We start from the raw sequence: 25,899 nt of genomic DNA, 5'->3' as shown, positions 1-25,899 counted from the left end.
GGCAAGAGTAAGAAAATAACCAACGGACAGTCCATGCATTCCTCTTGTGTCCTCCCAATGCAAGGAGAACTCAGGGAAGGCCCCTAGTACACTGGGATGATGCCTTGTGAGGAACTTAGAAGAAGACACGGATTAGAGTCTCAGGATGGGCAGGTAAGGATGGGCTGTGATATGTGTTGTTGGAAAAATACCCATATGGATAAACTCATAGAACCACTGCCTCCTTCTCCCTCTCTATTACTTCACTTGGTGATCTTATTAGCTCCAATGGATTTAATTATCATCTCTGTGTTGATGATTCTCTACCTTTCCTGCCCCAGTCTCCAATCTCACATTTCCAATTACCTTTCAGACATCTCAAATTGGATGTCTGATAGACATCTTCAGCTTAATATGACCAAAATGGAACTTGTCATCTTTGCCCCCAAACCCTCCCCTCCTCCTATCTTCTCTATTACTGTAGAGGGCAACACTTTCCTCCCACCCTCTCAGGCTTGCAATCTAGGAGTCATCCTGGATTCCTCACTACCTCTCACCTCTCCCCACCGCCCCTAGCCCATGTCCAGTCTGTTGCCTTTTACCTTTACCAAGTGAGTCTCTTGAAAACATCCCCCTTTCTCCTCTGACACTGCCAACTTTCTACTGCAGGCTTTCATCACTTCATACCTGGATTATTGTAATTGTCTGTGGGTGGGTCTACCTGCCTTGAGCCTCTCCTCACTCAATCCTCCATTCAGCCAGTGGAGAGGGAGAGGTTGAAAATAGGTAGAAGGTGGGGATGAAGGAGAGCAATCAGTTAGATAAGATTCGATGGAATGGAATCACTTGAATAGGTAGAGGGGTTAGCCTTAATAAAGACTAAGGCTACCTCATCATGTTTGGGTAGTAGAGAAGGCCACTAAAGTGATTTTCCTGAAATACAGACCCAATCATGTCGACCCCCTCCCCCATTTAATAAACTCTAGTGGTGAGGCACAGTAGGACTGCCTAGCAGCAGTTAACGCACCCCTCCCCAGCCCCCCTGCCCCGTGAGGTTATGAAACATAAATTTGTAGTGGACCCAGTAGAAAGTTGGTGTGATTTTTTCCACCATTCAGAAGTATGTGTATAGGCATAAAAGCAAGGTGGTGGGGGTGGTCCAAGGTTGAGGTTTAGCTAGGTGTGATCGGCAATATGATGAGAGGGCTAGGGATTTAAGAGAAGAGGACAATATATGGTTGAATTGATTCACCAAAGAGTCAAGATGGAGAGAAGAGAGAAGAGGAGAGAGTGGCTAATACAGGGGAGATGGCCTGGGAGAGAATAGAGGGGTCAAGGGATTGGAGGCCAATGGTGGGGATGGTGATAATGTATGTAATGGTGTAATTGATGGGCATATCTTTGTGCATTTTGGGAGAGTGGTATTAATATTATCATCTTTTGTTTTTTCCCTTGGCTGGGGATTAGGGAAGTTAGATTTTAGGTTAAAAAGATGGTGAGGGTAATGTAAGGGAGAACAAAGAGAAGGTGAAAAGCCAATAGATTATGGTCAGTTAAAGGGATTTCGGAGTTCTCGAAAGTGGAAGTGGTACATTTATGGGTGATCAAGGGTACAACCAGCATTGTGTGTGACTAAGGTGGGGTGGAGGAATAGCTCACAGGAGGAGAATAGGTGAGGAACTGAGTGGTTAGGGTACTTGAGGGATAATCAATATTTATGTTAGGGACCCCTAGTGTGAGGGCAAGAGTTTGGGAGGAGAGAAAAATTGTAAGAAAGGTATCAAATTCATTGTAGAAGGAAGGAGAATGACCTATGGGTCTGTTGATAACTTCTACCAGCATTTCGAGAGGCAGGTAGGTGGCACAGTAGATAGAATGCTGTGCCAGGAGTCAGAAAGACTCATCTTTGTGAGTTCAAATCTTGCCTCAAATATGTGTTAGCTGTGTTACCCTGGGCAAGTCACTTAACCCTGTTCGCCTCAGTTTCCTCATATGTAAAATGAGCTCAAGAAGGAAATGGCAAACCACTCCAGTATCTCTGCCAAGAAAACCCCAAATGGGGTCATGAAGTCGGGCATGACTGAACAAAAACAACAACAAAAACCAGGATTTTGATTGGGTAGTAGACATGAATAACATGAACCTCAAAGAAAGAGGGATTACTGAGTGAAGGAAGAAGGGGGAGAAACTTGGAAGTGGCAATGAGGAGCAAGGAGTATTTCAACTCCCCAGCCTTGATCAAGGAGTCTTACAATTCCAAGGATTTGTGGTTCCACTAATAAGAAATTTATTTAGTTCTTTAAGTTCACAATCCTGGATTTAAAGTATAGCTCCTTTCACTTTTGTAAATGATAAAAACTATCTCTTCAGCTCAAGCACATTAGTTAAACTCTAAAAAGGACACCCATCAACTGTCTCCTCCCCTCCCTGCTTCATTGTTCAAAGCTAGAATCCCTCCTTACAACAAAAAATAACAAATGCTCCCAGGTTTTAGAGTATAACCTGTCACTGAGGATGTAGACAGATATTTTTGAGTCAATGATACTTTATAAATAAATGACAGAGAGAAAAAGAACATAAACCTGCAAAAGGAAGTTGTCCTAAAAATTGTCATTAACCGGTTGGCTACATCCCTAAAGCAATTATTATGAAAATTCCTCTTTGTACGAGAGTGTTAACAGCAAATTCCAGAGAAGTTTCCTTATCTCATATTGAGATTTCCTCAATTTTTTTCTCCACGAGCACTCCATTAAGTTGCCATACAGCTGAGTCTACAGGACCCATACTAGGTTTTAATTCAGGAAACAATAAAAAGAAAGTGGTGCAATGGAGATAGCAGTGGCCCAGCATTCAGTAGGAATGGATCCTACTATGTCTGCCAAAACTCTGCGTATGACTTTTGGCAAGCCATTCATGACCACTTGATATGTTCATTTCATAATGTCTCAATTCGAATTAGCATAAAGATGCTTGCCATACCTACCTCATTAGGATCATTGTGAGAATCTAATAATAACTCACGTCTACAGCACTTTGAGATTTGCAAATCCCTTTCCTCATAGTCAATTTGGTGGCACAATTATTATGCCCATTTTATTGGTGAGGGCAGGGGCTGTCTTTTGACTCCTTTTTGTATCTCCAGCACATAGGATAAGGATAGTGTCCTGCACATAATAGTTGCTTAATAAATGTTTATTAATTGATAATGTATGGTTTATCTTTGTGTGTTTCAGGGGAAGAGTGGTATTAATAGCATCATCTTTTGCTTTTCCCCTTGGCTGGGGGTTAGGGAAGTTAGATTTTAGGTTAAAAAGGAGTATTGGCAGAATACTTCTGTACCCAACATGCAATTAGAATCTTTCTTTTTGCCTAAGAATGATCCTAGACCTGAAAAATATACTGAGTTCATTGTAGAGTACCAAGGGGGCTGAACCCCCAAACCAGTGTGGGAGTATTGTGGGATAGAAGACACCATTCTCTTTGTAACCCACAAGGGAAATGAATATAGTGAGGGTAGGGGATGCTAGCGTGGATTTTCATAAATTCTAAATTAGACACTCAAGACTCAGTGACTTAAATATTATGTCAGAAACCACAGAAATCATCTAGGCTTTTACATTTCCTTCTAATTACCTTATCCTGGTAGGATACTTCTGAATTTGTAGTTTTTTCTTTCCTTTGAGAAGGCACTTTTGTCGTTGTTGTTCTAGAGTATATAACAAAGGAGAGAAGGAGCAGGTGCCAGATTAAGGAAGCTAGTTACAACGTGAGAAGGGAAGAGCAGGGAGAAAGTTAATTGGGTTTAACCTGGGTCACACAGCACTTGAACTCAGACTTTCTAGACTCCTAGACTGGTTCTCTTACTTATTTACTATTCTATACTGCCTTTCCCAAAACATTAAAAATGGAAATTGAAGTGCTATAAGGGACTAGTCAAGATTAACAAAAGACGAAATGTTGGGATGAAGAAAGAGCATCTGTGCCCTGAGCGTGGGCATCTCATTCATGTTCCATGCAGAGAAATCCATGGTTTCCTAGCCCTGTGGCAAATCTTCCCAGCAACTTTCCAATCTCTCTTCTGCCATATTGGGGAAACAGAGTACTTAATTGGGAGCAAAGATGACCACTCCCTAGAGTGTGTGTTGCCTAAGTCATTTGGGAATGGCCTATGGTTAATAACTGCTTAAATTCCTAATTCAATTCCTTGTTTTTACCTATTCTACTTTACTACACTTCTTTGCTTCGAATTCATAGTTATCAGACTTGATCTGGAGAAAGATTCATATATGGAATTCACGAGCTATGAATTTGAATATATAAGTACTCCAAAAATGCCATGGAGGGGGATATAGCTATAAAGAGATCCAGACTGATGGGTGCTTGGCTGTTATATTACTATAATAATTTCTCATCATTAATATGTAAATATATGAAGGATCTGTGATTTTGTCTGACTACATCAAGCAAGGCATAAAACGAAACTTCCCAAAGATTGTTATGGTCATAGAGGATGTTCAACCAAGTCAAAACTGAGCCATAATCATTTTTTTAATGGCTTAACTATCCACTCAGGAATAACAAAATGAAGAATGATTATCATTTACACTAGGTGTTCTAAACTTGGAGTCCAAGAACTTTTAAAACATTTTGATAACTATTTTAATACAATTTCCTTTGTAACTTCTTGTATTTTATACTACACACTTAAAAACACTGAGAAAGGTTCCATAGGTTTCACCAGACTGATGAAGGGTTCCATGACACAAACAGATTAAGCACCCCTGGTCTAGACTATGATATGCATATGTATGTTAGTCCACAGAACTGGGCCATCCATACATCTATCTTGACCAACATGATGATTGAATAATGAATGGAACAGGAGAGTAGATTGGACTGTTCTCAAGAAACTGAAGAATGGTTTTCATGATCCCAAGTTTCTCCCTGAAACCAAGGCCCATATTTTTTTTTAGCACTGGTATTTTTTTAGTCTGTAGCTACAAGCTGTAGAATACTAGTCTCTGAAGAATTAGGTCACAAATTGCCTCAAAACAATAAGGTGCCTGTTGGGCATAAGAAGACTATAAATATTACCAATGCATTGGACAGAAGTGATGTAAAGAGATTAGAGAAATTTATTTCATATCTGGAAAAGGAAGTAGACCAGTCACGTAGCAAGACCAAGAAATGGACATCCTGCATGTACCATAGTGGTATTCAAGCAATGTCAATAAGAAAGTCCTCACCATATTGGGTAATTCCACTGTGGAAGATTTTACTTCTTCAGGTCTTTTATTATTCATGTCTTTAAGCCATTCCTTGAGTCTTTAAAGGCCTTTTAGTAATTGATTTTCTTTATCTAGTTTTAACCAATTTTATCCTAGGATACTGGAGTCTTTCTTGGTGTGATTTCCTCAATCTGCTGTTTGCTACCTCTAGCCCATCCTCCTTAAACTCTTAAATGGATGTCCCCTATTCGGGTGGGGGAAAACTTACGAAATTACTGCTGAGGGGAAACTTCACGATGAGTAGCTAGTTAAAAGTACCTAGTGATTATTCACTCTACTTGCAGTTAGTTTTAAATTTTCTTTGGCTCATTAGCTGCTGAGCTGTTTATCTGGGGGTGGGAAGTGCTGCCAGAAGTTGGGTAAACTTTGTAGTGACTTCAAAGGCTTTTGGTCTCTCCCGACCTGCAGCTAATTTCACTTTCTTTGGTGTAGTTTTGAAGCTGCCACCCTAAAGACACTGGCCTGGGATTGGAATGGTAGTGGACAGAGAATGGAGTGACTGCCTACGATTGACTAAGGTTACTGCAAAAGCCTTTGGTGACTGCTCACTTTCCCTGCACCTAGTCTTCCACAAAACCTTTCTTGATCTTTTCAGATCAAAGTTTTCTCTCCTGAAGTTTTCCTAGGACATTTTGCCCACACTTCCACCTTTGCATCCTAGCTACTTGTGAACACGTCATTTTCCCATTAGACTGTAAACTTCTTAAGGCCAGGGTCTGTACTGTTGTTCATCTTTGTATCTTCAATAATAGTTAACACATATAGAACTTACATTTACATATATTATTCCATTTGATCTTCAAAATAACTTTCTGAAGGAGGCACTATTGCTATCCCCATTTTACAGTGAGACCCAAGTTACGTGACTTCCCCATGATCAAACAGCTAGTAAGTGGCAGGATTTGAATTCAGATCTTTCTGACTCCAAGGCCAGCATACTACAGTGCCATAGCGTGTGGAATTAAAAACAGCAAAGATGTATAACTGTATCTGAATTAAGCCTGTCTCAAACATTATGGAACATTATCAAACATGTCAAGTATGAGGAAATACAGCTTCCTCTCTTAGTCTACAGCAACTACTGACTCCTGCTCCCTAGTCCTTTTACAGGTGGTAGGTGCTCAGTAAATCAATTTCTGCAAAAGTGATTTATCAGTGAATTTAATAACAGGTATGATTACAATTTAGATTCTATAAACCAATTTTTTATTCAGTTTCTATCTACTTTCACTAATTTTTATTAGTCTGCTGTGCTTTCATAATTGGGACTAATGGAAACTCATGGAATCTCTAGCAAATTAAAAGCTATATTTATTCTTACAATGTTATTGTAAATAATCCTAAAGAAAACATTTAAATGTGATTGCATTGGGAGTTTTCTAATAAGCTCAGATTTTCAGGCTCTGTACCAAAGGTAGAAGGAGGGACATATAACCAAAGACAGACAAGTGCCTTCTTGCCTTTTTAAGCATTCTTTATCTCCCTTTCTAGATCATCACTCATGTCCTGCCCTCAGTGGTTTCTCCCCCTCGCCCCCAAAGTTTTTTTCTCTTACCTTCTGTGGTGACCTCATTAGTTCTGATAGACTTAGTCTGTTACAGATGTAGATGCCTCCCACGTATATAAATCAAGCCCCCAATCTCTCTCAACTCCAGTCCTACCATCAGCCTATGTCCCATAGGCATCTCAAACTCAACATATTTAAAAACAGAATTATAATTTCCCCTAAACTTGTACTTCTATTTTTCCTTATTTCTGCTGAGAACACCCCAATCTTTCCAGTCACCCAGGATGGCAGCTTTTTTTGTTGTTGAGTCATTTCAGTCATGTCTGGTTCTCTGTGACCCCACTTGGGGTTTTCTTGGCAAAGATACTGGAGTGGTTTGCCATTTCCCGCTTTGGCTCATTTTACAGATGAGGAAACTGAGACAAACAGGGTTAAGTGACTTGCCCTGGGTCACACAGGTCATAAATGTCTGAGGCCAATTTTGAAGTCCTCTTCCTGACCCCAGGACCTGAGCTCTATCCACTGCACCATCTAGCTGCCTCCAAGAAGCAGCCTAAGGAGCCATTCTAAAACTTTTTTTTTTCAACCCCCAAATATAGTAAACCTTGTCAATTCTACTTCTACAATATGTCTCACATCCATCCCCTTCTCTCCATTCACACAGCTACCATCCAAATCAGGCCTTCATTAACCTCTTGCTTGGACTTGCAAAAGCTTCCTAACTGGTTTCTCAACTTCCAAGCTTTCTCCTATGTCCCCCATTCTTCATATAGTAGCTAAAATAAACTTCCCCAAAAGTAAACCTGACCACATTACCTTTCTCTTTGAGAATCTTCAGTAACACTCTATTGCTGCTAGTATCATTTATTAAATTATTAAATGCCTACTCTGTGTCAGGCACCATGCTAAGTTCTAGGGATACAAAGACAAAAATGAAAGACCTTAACCTCAAGGAGCTTACATTGTATTGAAGAAAACAATGCAGAGGAAATTAAATGATAAAGATAACCAATGCAGTTTCCAGGGAATGGAATGAGCCTGTGGGGAAATCAGGATTGACAGCACTTGAACTGAGCTTTGAAGGACGCTAGAGATTGTGTGGAGGGGAGGAAGGGCACGTCAGGCATCGGAGTGAACTCATGCAAAGTATGTATGGGGATCAGCAAGTAGGGCTGCGGCTATATGGAACACACGAAGGAAAGTAATGTGGAATAAGCCTGGAAAGACATGCTGAAGTCAGATTGCAAAGGACTTTGAAAGTGTCAGAGAATAATTTTTATTATATTCTATAGGCAAAGACCTCCCTCCTACCTGAGCTTAGTGAGCAGAGAAGTGATGTAGCTAATGCTTTAGAAATATTAACTTCTTAGCTGTGTGGAGGATGGAATGAAGATGGGAAAGGACCTTAGGCAGGGAGAGCAATGAAGCTGTTGCAATAGGCCAGTAATGATGAGGCTGCCTAAGACGAGAGGATGGTAAAAATGTGAGAGACATAGGATTGGTGAGGGAGAGAGTGAGTAGAAGGATGACGGAGTTCTCAACAGAAACAGAAATTAGGAAGAAGGGATGATTTGGGAAGAAATGAGTTGTTTTGGAAATGCTGATTTTAAGATACTTATGGAACCTCCCTCAGTTTCGGATGTCCAATAGGTAATAAAAGGAGTTCAAGAGATACACTGTGGGGCTAGATAGAGCTATCTGGGAATCACCTGCTTAGAAATAATAGGAACCAAAGGTAAGGAGCAAAACAGTTGCCAACTGAGCCAAAGAAACTGAGAAGAAACCAGAAGAGCAGGGACACACAGGGAGAGAGGCTCTAAGAGGAATGTTCAACAGTGCCAAATGCTACAGAGAGGTCAATCAGGATAAGGATCGAGGGGTCATTAGATTTTGCAATGGGGCACTTGCCTATTGGGTTATATGTTTACGTGTGTAGATAGGTAGACAGATGTATGTATGTACGTGTGGATGTATATAAATCAAGGGTCCTTGGGTGAGGGCTTTTACAGAACAAATCCTTTTATCAAGGGAATTTGTTCTGTGAAGTTTGGATTGAGCCAGAGGGCTGCATTTGAGGGCCTAGAGGGCCACACGTGGCCTTGAGGTGGCAGATCCCCTACCTCTGATGTAGTTTCAAAGTAAATTGCAAAGACCTCTATGAACTGAGGCAGTTTAAGAACTAGGAAAATTTATGCAATGACATTATATTAGAAAAACAACTTTGGAAGTCTTTAGAACTCTGATCGATACAATGATAAACAACAGGCCTAAGAACTGAAGAGAAAACACATTATCAACCTCCTTCTAGTGAGGTAATGGGATTTAAAATGCAGAATGAAACATATATTTTAGTTATTTGGCCAAAGCCAGGAATTTGCTTGGCTGCACCATGTGTATTCATAAAAGATTTTTCAGTTTTAAAAATTGTTAAATGAGGGGTAGGCAGAGGGAGAGCTAAGAAATGCCTGTAAATATGTATTAAAAGATAGTTTGAGGAAATGGCTGCATCGGGGCTCTTCCTGGTCTCTTCTGTTTTCAAGCCTCTTTTGGTGATGTCATTTATACCTGTAGGTTCCCCATTATTTCTATGCAGATGACTCTCTGCTCTCTCAATCCAGCCCCGTCTCTCTCCAGAACTCTATTTTCACTTCATCAACTCCCCTTTGAAGGCTGAATGAAGTGAAGGGTTTTTTTGGTTATGTTTTTGTTTTTAAAGAATGGAGATCTAGGAATATTTCTAAGTATAAAGGAGAGAATGAAAATTAGAATTGAAAGGTAATTGCAGAAGCAAGCTCCTGGGAGCAAGAATACAAGGAGAGCAACTGGCATTTGCAAAAAGGGTCACCTATTCTGAGACTAGGGAAAAGGACAGAACGAGGACATTTGGAGTACAGAGTTGAGGAGAAGAGGGAGATCATGACAGACAGGCACAACTTTTTCAAGTATTTGGAAAGGTCCACTGCAAAGAAATTGATCTCATCTAAATGTTTTAAAATTGGGATATAGCTTGTGATGAAAACTAAATGAAAACTTTACACATACTAGTTATATGCAATGTATACATGCATGGTACAATTTTTATGATAGTAATTACAGACCTTTGATCAAAATGTATATATTGTTGACTTTCATAACTCACTTCTGAGACTTAACAAGAAGGATTTACAAAACATTAGATAGTATTTCCTAGTGACCTATTAGCAGAACCTTCAGCAACAGCCACTGTTTGAAGTGCTTCTGCACGGCAGTGAACCATTATACAAAAAGCTGGGCTGATGGAGTGAGGAGTGAGATAGGGAGAGGTGAAGGCCAAATTCAGAAATCCTAAGGCTCTGTGGTCAAAACCTCTGTCTGGTCTTCTGAATAAGGGAAAAAAAAATCTTCAAAAGTAATCAGAGAACTTTTAAAACAGATTTACAAGGACATAAGTCAGAGAAAGACTGTTTAAGGTCTTGGTACAATGAAATTTGTTATCTAGGAGATAGGTTAGCCTTAAGCAGGTTACAATTGATGCACTTCAAACTGCTTGAGCTTTTTGCTTTATAGTTCTATATTTATTTGAACAGAAAAGATAATTTGGACTGTGGTAAAAGATCCAAAGGCAGTTCTAGTTGTTTTTTTTTAATGTTGATTTAAAGTTAATTAATGAGTACTTTCCAATTACCCTAATGTTTTTCAGAGCCTTTCTAACCAAATTTCACTATTCCAAATATGTCTGACATTTCTTATGGACCTCTAAAATTTTCTACTGATGTAAAGTTTTCTGGGAAGAAGGACTTCATTTTCCCCTTTATGTTTATTCTTGATTTACCAGACCATCAGTGATAATTTTTACTGGACAAAAGATTGTTGGCCTGGGGACATGCTGATTCCTAAAATATGTTAAGATTAAATAATATTTGTATGCCCTTGAAAGAAATTCCAAAGGCATAGATAAATAGATTCCTTTATCGTTAGGCAGGGGTATTTTTGCCCCAGGATAGTTTCACAGTGTGAAATGGGTTAACCTGGAATTTGACAATAAAAACTTATTCCCCAAACAGGAATTTAAGGTGTTAGTATATCAAAAAAAATTTCTTATTAATGTATACTCTCAAATTCTGAAATGCTAGATGAATTTATGAATTACCCAATTTTTTATTTGGGGAAAAAGTAAGTCACCCTCCTTCAAGCATTTGTAGACACACAAAGAACAGGAATCCAAATAGAATGAGCTGCATCCCACCCCACATTCCCAGTACACAAAACACTGATAAACAGGTGCTAAGACTGTAGGCAATGAACATATGATGCATCCTCTGAAAAATCTACAAAAAGTTGCCACCAGCAGTTATTTGTTTCCAATATTACTTATGCAAGAGACTTGTCACTTCCATAAAAAAATATAAAGCAGATTAATTCCCTTGGGTTTTACAATTTCTTAGCTGCAACTGGTACCTGTTAGTCAAGACTCTGAATGGCAAATCTGGACCAAAACCCCCCCAGCATCATTGGAGATATATACCTTTTCTTCATTATGTAAATATAAGTCTCTAAACTTAGAGATCACCAATATTCCCATTCAGAGAAAAACGGATGTCTGTTGGGGCATTAAAACATAAAGATCAAAAGCTATGCTTGAAAACTGATTTCACACTTATCTAATCACTAAAGTGACATGGAAGATATTTTGTTCCTTCCTAGTTAAAACAAGTAGTTTATTATATCTTAATTTAAAATTACTATTTCAAAAACTTACTAGGTATCTGATCCTAGGTATCTGATATTCTTTTAGTAGGGAAAAAAAAATCTCAAAAATCATACTTACATGGTAGTGAATGTAATTTATCCTTTACCACCTGGAAAAAACCTTACTGCCACTTTTCTAATTTATACCATGCCCAATTAATTGTAATGAAAATTAGATGCAATGGTGCTATAGGTTGCAGTAAGATAGCCTAACTATAATATCCTCAGAATAGTATATTGCAAATAATTATGAGTGCAATTATATTTTTCTTTAAAATGTATTACAGTATGTATTTTCATTATAATTAAAGAAAAATATGCTATTAGAAATGTATGTTTTTATACAGTTATTTTTGCTCTACTATTTATAGACAAGCCTAAAAAATGTCAGCACATGAAATACAAATTTTTAAGACGATAAGGATAATCACCTAAGATGGAGATTCACAGAACATCAGGAGAACTTCATATCATCACTGCACCTATTTGCCCAGCAAATAATGAATATTATACAATCTCATTCAAGAAATGAACAGACAAACTAGGATTAAATATGAACAGAATTTGCATTATAACATCATTATGACCTGGTGTACATTATTAACGTTTGATGAAATTTGGTTAACTGTGATCATGCAAATAAACTTTTGATAATTCACAAGCAGTTTTAAGCTGTTTCTCTTATTTTTTTTATAAAATGCTTTCAAAGATACATTCACCATAAATATTTTCAGTGCAATCAAGTCAATGAAGAAAATATAAAGCTAGCTTTTATTCTTTATTTTATAGATGAAAAACTTGCATTTGCACTGCTCAAACAGAAGTAGCCTATTTAGAAGAATTTTGCTAATGAAAATTTCACAACCAATGTACCTTTTAACTCAACATTAGCTGCCCTAGTATACAGCAGTCTCCCCATAATCAGCGGTGCCATTACGGGTATAAAATGAAGAATAGCTAAATGTTGAGAAAGGTTGTTAAACACAATTTCCTATATTAAAAAAATGAAAGTTTGACTGCTCCATTGGCATAAAGAAATATTTACAAGAAAATCAAATCATTTATGATATATACATTGGAAAATGGTAAAAAGACATTTTCTAACAAAAATGTCCTCTTTATTACATCATCATCTGTTATAACCTATCTTGGAAATACAACAAAAACATTGGTAGGTTACACAAAAATGCTTCATTTTTCAGTGAGATAAAATTTAATAAGTTAGATATTGATTTTTTTTCATGTCAACTGCAAAGAAACAAAAGAACAGCATCTGAAATAATAAAATGAGTCTAGCTAAACATAAAAGTATTAAACCTATACATTTTGGTTCAAAGATACAGTTCATAAAACTGTATAAAGGATACTGTTGAGTAATTCATTTCTGTTTTTGCAGATTACAGTAAATAAAAAAAAATTAAACTACTCTAAGTGTAACGTAATGGTAGTTCCCCTATTCCCCCCAAAGGAATTCCAAACAGATCTTGTAAGATTGCAAAATCTATAGCTGCTAAGTCAATAAAAATGTAAGCTCCAGATACCAAAAAAAAAAAAATTTGGTTCACAAAAAATGAAGTACAATAATAAACTCTTGGTGGAAAATTCTGTTATTATGAGGCAATCATATACTACTGCTAGATACGAATTTCCAGAAAAGATTACATCCCATTTTTAGCACATTTTTCCCATAAACATGCAACTCACTATAAAATACAAAACACTTGGCTTTCAAGAACAGCTTTATAAAGACACACTGCATCAATAAAATTTTTTTCTTTCTGATTAACTTTACATTGTATTAAGAACTGTAATTTCGCTAATGTTTATATCAGATTTCATATTATAATAATTTTCATTCTGTGAACATAATGTTCATGAGGAAATATCTACACACATTAACATACTAGACTATTAAAAACTTACTCAGTTACAGAATTTTATTGATACAGTAGATTAATAAAAACTGAAAGGGGATAAATGGGTAAGGAATTCAGTACATTATTTAACAGCACACACTTTAAAATTAAAATATTTTAAATCTCTCTTTTTCCCCCCCATCAAATGTTCAATGCCACAAAAGACCAGAATATTCTGGCACCAATACTGAGGTGTAAATTCAAACAACTTAAGTACTATTTCACAATTTGCACCTGTTGTATCATCATCCTATTAGACATCATTCAGCTGTAATGGCAGAGCAATTTAGCACCTCTAAAAGAGTAAAAGGTGCCCAGAAGTATGAACACTAGATTAGATACACAAAAGGAAAAAGACTATTCAACTTTCCAACAAACAGTGGCATGAAAATGACACTATTTGTCAAAACTGATTTTTTTTCACAGTAAAATGCCGAGTACAAATACAAACACTGACAGACACTGCTTAAGATCTATTCTAACGAATGGTTTTCATATCCATATAGTGAATTGTAGATCCAATAAACAGTTGGATAACTGTCAGTTTTTAAAGCCGCAAATAAAAGCTATACAAGCACTTTAGAAGTCAGAAACATTAAAAAAAAAAAAGATATATTTACAAGTTTCTCTTTAGTTCATGTCTACATAGCCAACGCACATTACACTTTCACAAAAACCCAGTCAATATCATTGTGTGTGGCTAAAGCTTGTGATTGAGGAACTGCAATTGCGTGGGGCAGTAAAAGCAAGGTTCAATCTTCCTTTCTTCAACAATCCCGATGTACATCAACGGCTTAATTAAGCCTTAAACTCGACAAAAAATGAATTCCTCAAAAATTTCACTTAGGAAGCTTTTAATTATGGTGGTTCATCGTCTTTCCCTTTTAGAGGTTCGCCGTCGTACCTATTAAAATTAATTGAAAGTTTTAAAACAGGTTCACATTTTGAAAATTAAGCCATAACTAGCATTATGGATGTTTCATTTTAAACTCCTTTATTCTTGCTTGCTGAATCCTATTTTGGCCCCAATCTGACCCATGGCAGCCCAGATTACTACCACTAGAGTTAGAGGGCAGTGCCCATCCTGTGATTCCAACATAATGCCCCTTTCCCAATGGATGTGGGTCTAGGCACCTCCAAGATCTTGGCTCTAGGATAGCTTTGGATGTTTCATATCGTAAACAGCTCTAGGTTTCACCATCTGCCCTGTTACTACACCCTCAAAAGTCAAGACCATTAAGCTGTTCCATCCACCCTATAAATTAAATTTCCCTCTATATGTTGTCTCCCCAAATTAGAACATGAGCTTTTCTGTTTATATCTCAGAGCTCAGCAAGTGTTTTAAGCACCTGATAAATACTTTTCCATTCCATTCTTTCACTTACTGCTATCATATCCACTTCCTTCATTATCCTTACCATTTAAAATTAGCCCCAAGCACATTTAGGACTTTGAAACACTATATGATTCCTTAACTTTAGTACCTCCACCAAAAGAGTCCTAGTAAAAATACAATTTTTCCAGAAACAAGAAGAAATACATGTTGTTTGATGACATGACTGCCATAAGAATAAAAACTAATGTCTGCAGCAAAGAACAATGAACAAATTCACTAATCAGAGTCATCTTTATTGGTTTATACTTCCAGTATAGATGATATAAGCCTCTGTGATGGCCAAATATCTGTCATATGAAAATAAACTAAATGTGGTTCCTTTGTTTGAAATTCATGTGCAAAATTAGTTTTGAAAGACAAAAATTAAGTTCAATTCGAATCTACAGGGTTTTTATTTATTTATTTTGAAGTAATTAGAGACCTGCTGATGTACAAGACCCTGGGGTTATAGAGACCTCCCCCTCAAAATCTCATCCAGTATCTGCATTCAATTCTACTATTTGAATGTGCCTCTGAATGGCTAAAACACGAAGTAATACATAGTAAGTTCAAGAATGACAGAACACTAACGAGAGAACACATGGAAAGGCCTATTGTAGTAGAAAGGACCCAAGCTGTGCTTTGAAGGAATCTGGATGTTCTGTTACGCAGAGATGGAGAAGGATTGCACTGAAGACATGGGGAAACCTCTGGTACCAAGGCACAGAAGTGAGATATATAATGCTGTGTAGGGGTAATAGCTAGCAGACCAATTCAAATGAAATAAAGAGTAGCTACAAGCAAGTTATATAATATAAAACTGGCAATGTAGATGGGAGCATTATTATGCAGGGTTTTTAAAGCCAAGTTAAGGATCATCGGTTTTATCCTAGAACAAAGGTTCATAATCTGGGGACCACAGAGCAGGCAAGAAGTCCACAGATAGATTTCCTGGGGGAGGCCCAGGGATGGGGGGGTAAGAATGTTGTGAACTTGGATGGGGAAAAAAAAATTACATCTTTATTTTCATTAGTCTCTAACTGAAATTGGGCATTTCCTTCAATTATTAACTAAAAAAAATCAAAACATTCTGAGAAGAGATCCACAGGCTTCACCATACTGCCAAAGAGGATCAAAACACAAAAAAGGTTAAAAAAAAAATTAAACCCTGTTCTACAGGCAATAGGGAATAAAACAATCAGATCTATTCTTTTAGCCTATTAATTTGAGAACTCTATGACTGATGGACTGGGAGATGGGGGGTGGGAAGAGTGGAAGGTGGGGAGTAGGGATCAGAAGGGAGACTACTGCAAGAATCCAGGGGAGAGATAGTGAGGGGCCTGAACAATAGGTATGGTTGTTTGAGTGAAGAGGAGAAAGATGTTATGAAATTAGAACTGACAAGATTTGGCAGCCTATAGGATGTGGGAAGAAGAGAAAGACTCAATGTTTATACCTGGGTTGTGGTGGGACACTGGAAAGGATGCTGGTGTTTTAAACAGAAATAGGAAAATGTGTAGGAGAAATGGATTTGAGGACGACTTCTGTTTTGGACACGTTGAATTGAGGATGGCTATAATTCACCCAGGTGAAAACATCCAACAGGTAACTGGTAATATGTGAACTAGATTAGTTTTTAAAAATTAAAAATGCCAACAGGAGTATAAACAGGGCAGGAGTCTAATCAGTTAATTGCTCATAAGTTCTTCATTTTCGAGGACGATAATTATTGTTATGCCTCTATTTATAATAGATAGCAAAAAAATCTTGCTTATGACTAACTGCATTAAGACCTTAAGCGTCATCTGCTAAAGTTCACTCTCTCTTCCAAAAAGAGAGGAGCTAGTAATTTCTTGAACTGCTCTAATGATATTTTCATATTTTAACAGGGGGAAATTCTACTCTGGGCCTGATTCTTACAAACTGGGAGGAACTAGCTGTATGGATGGAAATGATGGGAATACTGTGCAGAAGTGACCAATACAAATTAGAGTTTATGAGAGAGGAGAGGAAATCTAAGAATCTTCTTTTAGAATAGATTTCGAAAGGTTCAGAGAAAATATTAACGGGATTCTTGGACTAAATTTCTAAAGGAGAAATCAGCCTGGGAAGAATGAGAAAGAATGAAATTCTGAAGACACAAAGAAACAATGTTGATGGTGAAGAAAAACAAGGCTTGTCAGAAGAAGCCAACAGAAATGCACAAGGAGCACGTAAGCCAGCTTAGATTCTTAAAACACATGTAGAGAAGATGGAAACAACAGCAAGTGACAGAGGATAAACATGTTGAGTGTTCTAGCTCAAGGAGAGTTAGGAACAAAAAGGTTGTTAAAAGCTCTGTAGGGGAAAGAGGAAGATCAAAGCTGGGAAAGGAATGCTGTTGAGTGGATGACAAAAAAGATAAAGCAAAGTTTTTCAATTGTTATTTTGTTTCTGTTTTTTCAGCTAATCAATCAACAAGCATTTGTGAAGCACTAAAGACAAAAGTGAAAGTCTATGCAAGTAGCTTATAGTCTAACATAAGAAACAACATATTCATCTACAGGTCTGTAAAAAAAATTCACATAAAACAGAAACAAGATAATTTTGGCAGAGAAGCCACTAAAGGCCTAATATAGAAGGTGAAGTTTAACTGAGTCTAGAAGCGAACCAGGCATTCCAAGAGAGGAAGATGAGGAAGGGTACCACAAATGGGAACTGAGGTCACTAAATACAGAGAAAAGGGACTAGAACAGAGCCTTAAAGTACAACTACAGTTGGAAACATGAAATAGATAGTGATCTAGCCAGTGAGACTGAAAAAGGTCAGATAGTTATAGGAACTAAGAGAAAGAGCAACACAAAAAGCCAGAGGAGAGGATCCAGGAAGAAAGGGTGGCCAACACTGTAAAATGCTGCAGGAGTTCAAGGATAAAGAGTAAGAAGAGGCCACTACATTGGGTAATTAAGAGATCATTGGTAACGTTAGAGAGAGCAAGACAGAGCAATTTCAGTTAAGGGATTAAGCTGGAAGCCAGATTCTACAGGGTTTGGAAGAATGAGAGGAAAGGAAGAAAAAGCAACCAGGGCAGCTAGGTAGTGCAGAGTAGAGCACCGGCCCTGGAGTCAGGAGGACTTGAGTTCAAATCCAACCTCAGACACCTGACACATTTACTAGCTGTGTGACCTTGGGCAAGTCACTTAACCCCAATTGCCCTGCCCCAAAAAAATGTAAAAAAAAAAAAAGAAAAGAAAAGAAAAAGCAACCAAATGTAGAAAGATTTTTTTAGGAGTTTGGCTGAGAAAGGAAGAGCTACAAGCGTAAGAGCTAAGGGGATGGTAAATACCAGTGATAGGTTTTTAAGGATGGGGAAACTTGTTAGTGCTTATTGGCAGTAGAAAAGGAAGAGCAGATAGAAAAAGATTAGAAAGATGATAGTGGAGAAAATCTGCTGAATATCTGAGGGGATAAAATTAAGGGCACATGTAGAGAGAGATGGAATCAGTAAGAAGGGTCACTTCTTCATCAGAGTTTGGAGGAAAGGAAAAAATAGTGAGGAATATGATACAAAGAGAGAGAACAATTTTTAGTGTATAAAAGGGAATCGGCATTTAAGATATCTATCTATAGATGCATAGATATCTTGAATGTCAATATAAAGATCATATGAATATATTTACTTGAATTTAGTAGATTTAGTAGGTTTAGGTTACTTGATCCAGAAGAATTCCATTCTATGGTCCCCCAAAATTTGGTAAGATGTTATTATCAAGCCACTATCAATAATGAATTAAATACAGAGAACGAGAAAGAAACTTCAGGACTTAGGGCAAATGCCTTGGTGAAGGAGAAGAAGGAGAAGAAGAAAAAGGAGAAGAAGGAGAAGAAGGAGAAGGAGAAGAAGGAGAAGAAGCCAGTAAGCCTGACTTTATTCCTACAAAATTTCAGAAGATGATGTTACAAAAGAGTTAGAGAGATTGGAGAACCTTTAGAAGCCAGTCTAAAGTAACCAGGCAAGAAAGGAAAAGTACTACGTGTAAAGCACCATATTAAGTGCGAGAGAGAAAGAGAAAGAGAGAGAGAGAGAGAGAGAAAGAGAGAGAGAGAGAGAGAAAGGCTAAATACAGTCTCTGCCCTCAAGGAGTATACTTTATAATGGGAGAAAACAACAAGTAAATAAATGCATACAAAAGATATACAGAGTGGAGAGAAGGTAAATAATTTCAGGAGTAAGTTATAGCAGCTCGTGGAACTAGGAAAGGCCTTTTGCAAAAGGTGGTTCTTTAGCTAAGGGTTGATGGAAGTTAGGGAAACCAGTAGGCAGAGGGGAGGAAAGAAAGCATTCCATGCATGAGTAACAGCCAATGCAAAGGCACTTATAAGAGATGTAGCGCCATATACAAGGAACTGAAAGAAGGTCACTGGGGCTGGATCATAGAGTGGGTGGAGGAGGTCAAAAGACTGGAAAAGACAGGAAGGGGACAAGTTATGAAGAGCTTTACATACAAATAGAGGATTTCATATTTGATCCTGGATGAGACAGGGAGTTGTTGTAACTCACTAAGAAGAGGCATGACATAGTCAGACCTAAACAAATCATTTTTGCAGCTGGTGTTGGGAGGGAGCTGAGGCAAAGACCAGTTAAAAGGTTGCTAAAATAATCTAGGTAAGTGTGGCCAGAATGGCCTTTGTTTTCTTTGGGTGGCTCGGTTTATCTCATTGGGCCTTGCTGGATGCCGGGCTTGCTGCTCCTCTTCCAGGGCAGGAAGGCCAGAGACCATGCTTGGGAACAGAGAACTTCCTGTGTGATGAGTCATGGGGCTGGCTGAGGGGAGGTGTTGACTCCAGAGCCACACCCTACTGGGTGTTAACCTAGGGGAAGGGGCCAACTCAAGAACCAATCGGCCCTGGTCATTCAGGATGATGTCAAAAACTCTATAAGAGGGGAGAAGACGGCTTGAAGCTTCCCTTTCCTTTTCCGGTTGGAGCCAGAGATGCCTACAGCTGAAGTCGCTGCCAGTAGCAGAGCTGACCCACGTGTGGAGCGAGGAGTGCTGAGCAAGGACTGGAGGCCAGTGGGTAATCTTCTTACCATAGAGGGGAAGCATGTACACGATTTTGCTTTATAGCATCATGCTTCTCTGTGGCCTGCTGGTTACTCTTGTGAGGTGGACTTATTGGGCCTGGAAGCTTTTGATGAAAATATCAAAATGGGGATGCTGGTTTGTGGGCTTGTTACTGTGGAGTGTAAATACATGCTTTAGTTCTCCTGCCTTCTGCCTAGAGAATTCCTTATATCCTGCAGTTCCAAACCTTTCAGGCACATATGAGATTCTCTTTGAAATCATAAATTCTGCCTTCATAATACAGTGAGACAATGGCCTGAACTAAAAATCATGACTATTTGCACGGGGAGAAAGGGATGTATGCAAGAGATGTTGTAAAGGCAGAAAAAACCAGATTTGGAAATGGATTAGATATGTGGAGTAGAGGAATCAAGAGTGTCACTGAAGCTGGGAGCCCAGATGACTGGAAAGATGATGGTTTGAAGCTGAGGAAAATTAGAAAGGAGAAGATTTTTAGGAAAACATATATCAATTCTGTTTTAGAAAGGTTGAGTTTAAGATGCTTATAAGACATATGTTTCAAGATGCATAATTGCAACTCAAGAAAAAGACTAGGGTTACATATATAGATCTGGAAATCATCTGCACAGAGATGATAAATAAACCCACGGGAGCTGATAAGCTCTCCAAATGAGATAGTATAGAGCAAATACGAGAAGGCGGCACTGGAGAGAGCCTTTCAGAAGACTCTCTGTTAAAGTATAGTTGAAGTGTATTCTGAACTGAAGGAAGGAATTCCCACAACAGTGAAATCACAGATGCTTAAAAGTATTTAAATAACCAAACCCAATGGTAGACTAAAGTACAAGTAAGATTAGCTGACTAATCCACTCTACAAAGTAGAAAAGAACATCCAATTCTTAGATGTACACAAAGGAAAGTTTTATATTGATTTGACTAGACTCTCATTATTTTTACTTCTCAATCCCTTTATCCCAATAAAGGCATGGGCACATGAAATTATAATACATACAGTGATTGTAGAAACTTCCTCTTCTTCCATTATTTCTTCTTGTGGAATGTCATCATTGACAGGAGAGCTACTCTGAAAAACATCCATTTCTTCACTTGATTCATTTTCTTTACTAGAGGCTTGTTTGGAGCGTCCAGTGCGGCTAGAGTCAAAACATAAGAAATTAAATTAATTCATTGAGCTATATATAATCATCACACTTCAGTATTAGAGAAAAAACACTTTCAAATATTACATGGCTTTTCATTGCTCATTTTTATCAGCAATTCTTTAAATGAGACTGAATGCATTTATTCTATTATTCTGAATCCAAAACTGTGGTATTTTAATCCTGCAGAATAACAGCTGTCCCAGATACAAAAATGTGCCAAATACTACTAAAATTTATATATTTATAGCCACTGAAATAATATTTGTTCTTTCAACTGTTACTGGTGACTGTGTCACCCCACACTTCAAGGACACTGAAGTCTGATATAGAACAAAAATTATGTGGGTACAACAACAATAAGTCAGAAATAGCAGAGCACTATGGAAGTCAAAAACCTGGTTGAAGTACAGGCTCCACTACTTAGTGACTATGGGCAAGTCACTTCAGTGCTCTGAGCCTGTTTATAATGAGAGTTTATAATATTTGTAAGCTATAAACTAATGATGCTATGATCTTGTACATATATCTCACGGGAATGCTACAAGGAAAAACTAAAATGCTATAAATGTAAGTTTACTAAGATCTGAGATAGAGCCTTAACTTTATTTTCTTCAATGCCTTACATATTTCATGTGCTCAATAAATGTTTGTTGAAATAAATGTAACGGTCCTACTCATCAATTACTGACAAGGTCAAATGGTCCCAGGGTTTTCTGATCAAATGTTTTTGGAAACTGCATTTTAAAGGGAACATGGTAAAGAGAAATGAATATACATACAGACGGTTGTCTTCATCTGTCTGAATACAATTGGTGTCACCATAGGAAAATATCAAATAAGTAGAGTTGAAGAGAGAGAGAGAGAGAGAGAGAGAGAGTGCGCGTGCATGTGTGTGTGTGTGTGTGTGTGTGTGTGTGTGTGTGTGTGTGTATCACAGCATCAATTTAATAGCTCACTGAAAAGTGGGAACTAGCTATTTTTTCATTGTTTCAGATGCCATTAACTCGATCAAGGCAAGTATTCAAACTCTCAGAAGAGCATGGGGCACTCCCACAATACATGGAATCAAATTTCTTGGTAGTCTCTGTCCTAACTAAACTATTCCAAGAGCCTCAAAACATATATTGCTTAATTAACAGTAAACCAAAAATAATTTTTTAACTTCAAATGCTTTTTCAAATTAGGTAGATTAACAAAGAAAGATGAACAACCCCGCCAATGATGACATGCAATTTACACTAAATCTAAGAACTAAGCACTGAAGATTAGAAATAAAGTCTACCACAGCTGGCTGCAGGATTGCCTCCAGTGAATGTTTCTTAAAGTAGGATATTCACTTGGTTTGAAATAATGTATAATCAATCCTACTCAATATCAGAAAGGAAATAGACTCTATGACCTCTAAAAATTCATAGCTTTCTGATTCTCACTAATTATTCCTCACCTGATTAACATGTAAGAGAATTAATCTACAAATTTTTAACATTAAGGATTCTTTAATTACAAATTATTGGTTTTCTATACTTTAAGCTTCCACATTGGATCACTAAAAAGTATACCCACCTGTATGGCTTTCTTTCCCCGCACTGGAAAGAGGGGCTGGCTGGCAAAAAGGGGAATGAGGGAAGCATGCAAATTTGAACAAGACCATCTGCAGTTTTTGCTCCTCCTTTGAATCTAGCAGAAATAGGTGTTTGACCCAATCATGCACGCAACAGCATGTCTGAAAAGATGCTTTAAACTGAGGTGTTGACACAACTACCTAAAATATCATTTATGTTACATATACATAAAAGTATTAATGAATTTCACTAACATGCTTAATTTTATTCTGAATCTCTCTCATTAATATTATTCAGAAGAAAGAATAGTGGAGGAAACTATACTTCTTTTTAGCAGCAATGATTCTGAACTAAAACTTAAGTTTTGAAAGTTGATCCAACAGTACTATTATATAAAACTTTCTACATACAGATAAATATGTACCTGTATATGTATGTATTTGTGATTTGAAAACGAATATAAGCCACATGAATCATCAGAAAAATATTTATAGGAAAGTGAATATTTTCTATAGTAATCTAAGAAAGAGGAATGCTATTTTTCAGTAAGAGTATTTTTTCCAATATGTTCACAATGATGAATCTTGAAATGGGAAGAGTTAATTTTAAAAAAAAGACAAAGGGGAAGTGCAAAGAAAAATGGCAGGAAAAGAGAAAAGGATAGGTCCAAAGTGTTGTGACCATTTCCCTCATAAAGAGCTTACACAGTTACCAGGGTCTCCATGTGTAGTGTAAATGAAGCATTTAGCATGCATTTATAAAGACTTATTTTCAAGCCTGTTAAAATGTTAAAGTAGTGCCAGTGGGCTAACTGGGCTCTTGATGACCCAGTTAAAGATTGACAAAATTCTATTTTGCCAAGGATAATAGGGCTGATTAATATGTGTGGGTTTAAATATAGCAATGGATATACTATCATGAAAATTTATAAAGTTATTTGAAATCTGTTTGCAATTTAATATTATTGCATTCACAACTTACACATTTTTTTTGGGTTGTGATGGTGGTGGCGTTTTTGGTGGTCTTCCTCGTCTTTTCTGTGGTGTGGACTGTGTGGATTCAACTGCACTACTTTCAGAAGATTCTGTTCTGCTTTGGGGAAGACCCAAATTTTGATAGCATCAAATTATGATTTATGATATCATAACTAAAATATAAGCAGTCAACAGTTACAGACACCCACCTCTGTTGTGCTCTTCTGGATGTTCTGTGTTGTCTGCCCTTTTGTTTCTGTTCCATGTTTTCACTCTGCCTCTCTTCTTCCTCCTCCTCCTCTGCTGCTGGGGGACCAGGTTTTTTCCTGCCTCCTCTCTTAGATGTTTTAATTGCTGGCTCTTCTTTTGGGGTGCTACCACCAATTGCTTTAGGGGGTCGCCCTCTTCTGCCCTTTTTTGGAGGGCTATTCTGTTCATCCTCATTTTCTAAGAGATCTTCTTTAAGCCTCTTCTCTTCTGGCCACTGCTGTTCATCAGAATCAGACATGGCTGTGCCTCTTTTCCTCCCTCGTTGACTCCCCTTTGGTTTCTGTTCCTGAACTAATTTGGTTAAGTCATCCATACCTAACTTCTCTTCTGGATCTGTAACAGGTGTCTTCTTTCGACTCCTTGGCTTCTCAAGTTCAGACTGAAAATCAAAATCAGATTACTGCTTTAATGCAAAGAATTACATATACAGTGAAAAATGTAGCAAGTGAAAATTAATAGTTACCAATGTTTGTGAAGAAAAGAAACTAAGAATATGTTTAAAATACAACAGAAGCATAACTAGTTATTTCTTATGGAATCAAAAAATTCCCAGGGAGTATTCTTGATTTTAAGGTACGTACCTAAATGGAAACACCCCAGAATAACAATAATTATTACAATATAAAACCAAGCAGAGGAGATATTTTACAAAAAATGAATTTCTGGATTAAGCAACTCAATTATTCTTGTATGAAGATTGGTTCTTTTTAGGAGGCCAGGGAGGAGGGTAGAGAGACAATAGAATGAGGGAACAGGAGCATGGACCAGGAATATATAGGGAATTTTGGTTAATAACAACCTTCCACTGGTGCAGATGAGCAACTTTTCTGTAACTTATAGTCTTAGAGAGTTGCCAGAGGCATTAAGATGTTAAGTCACTTGCCCACAGTTACAGAGCTATATATCAGAGGCAAGATTTGAGACTGGGCCTTTTGGACTCTTAAGACCAGTCCTCTAAGCCACTATACCAGATGGCCTCTGTTTAATCAGTTCTAATTAATTAATCCAGCAATCTTCAATGAACCTGTTCTTCTAGTCAATAATAATGATAATTTTACATATATGTCAAGACATAAGTAATTTCCACGTAAGCATTATTATTATTAATCTGTAAATATTTCAAAGGATTCCTTTCATTTTGTAAATGAAGAATGCAAAGGGATGGAAGTAGTAGGTGAATTAAAAACTTATTAAAATATTTTAGATGAAAAAAGTGCTTCTGTGTCACACAAATAATATTCCTTTCCACTACAATAAAAATTAATGAAATTTAACAGTAAATTACAATGCTACTTTATTTGGAATTTATAGCATTGACCAGCAGATGGAGACTGAAAAGATTTTCTTAAGATGTCAAGCCACTAAGAAATTTACTGTTTAAAGGAATCTTTTAAAATAATTTTGTTTTTATTTTGGAGGGGGGAAGAAGGGCAATTTGGGTTAAGTGACTTGCCCAAGGTCGCACAGCTAGTAAGTGGGTCAAGTGTCTGAGGCTGGATTTGAACCAGGTCCTCCTGATTCCAGGGCCAGTGCTCTACTCACTGCGCCAACTAGCTGCCCCCGTTTTAAGGAGTCTTACTCAATTAGAAATTGACAATAACATTTAAGGTCCCCTGAGAAAGCATATTTAAAAATCAGTAACTACTGTACATTCACATTACCTCCACGATTACTATTAGCATAGCAATGGAAGAGGAGCTGGCATCACATTCACTGTAGAAGAGAAACCTAAGCTCACTATTTCTCAGGAGTCTATGTTTGACCAAATATTCTTTTTATATTCATTGCAATGATAAAAGAAAATATGGCATAAATCTAAGGCAGGAAAAAAACATACAGGTGAACTGCCCTCCTGAGAGTTGGGGTTAATCTAAGTTTTGAACACTTTTTAATTAAGTCAGGTTAAAAATTATTCAATACGCATTCATGTAGCTTATGGTTTGCAAACAAAAGTCAACTTTTCTTAATGCTTCTAGCATTCTCAAAATAACACAATTTAACTATTATGCTCTCTCTCTGGGGACATATTAAATGAGAATGAATTACAAAAAGGTCCTCTGGTTATTTATTT

The 25,899-nt window shown here is 37.4% G+C and overlaps 1 protein-coding gene across 2 annotated transcripts in view; it reads right to left on the bottom strand.

Annotated features, from left to right (window-relative positions):
- Nucleotides 1-10,891: 10,891 nt before the first annotated feature.
- Nucleotides 10,892-25,899, bottom strand: part of PDS5B (PDS5 cohesin associated factor B) — a 166,220-nt gene continuing 151,212 nt past the window's right edge. The window contains exons 32-35 of one of the 2 annotated variants that reach the window (XM_036743468.1): nt 23,768-24,207; nt 23,566-23,673; nt 20,872-21,013; nt 10,892-14,322 (exon numbers count right to left, since the gene is read on the bottom strand). In XM_036743468.1, the coding sequence (XP_036599363.1) occupies nt 14,287-14,322; nt 20,872-21,013; nt 23,566-23,673; nt 23,768-24,207 (726 nt within the window). In that variant the 3' untranslated portion in view covers nt 10,892-14,286. The remainder of the gene's footprint in view (nt 14,323-20,871; nt 21,014-23,565; nt 23,674-23,767; nt 24,208-25,899) is intronic. The other variant, XM_036743469.1, reaches the window with a different exon arrangement.

The sequence above is a fragment of the Trichosurus vulpecula genome, chromosome 2, assembly GCF_011100635.1.
Source record: "Trichosurus vulpecula isolate mTriVul1 chromosome 2, mTriVul1.pri, whole genome shotgun sequence".
NCBI lineage: Eukaryota > Metazoa > Chordata > Mammalia > Diprotodontia > Phalangeridae > Trichosurus > Trichosurus vulpecula.
Note: the sequence above shows the minus strand (reverse complement) of the source record. Positions and strands in the feature narration are given on the sequence as shown.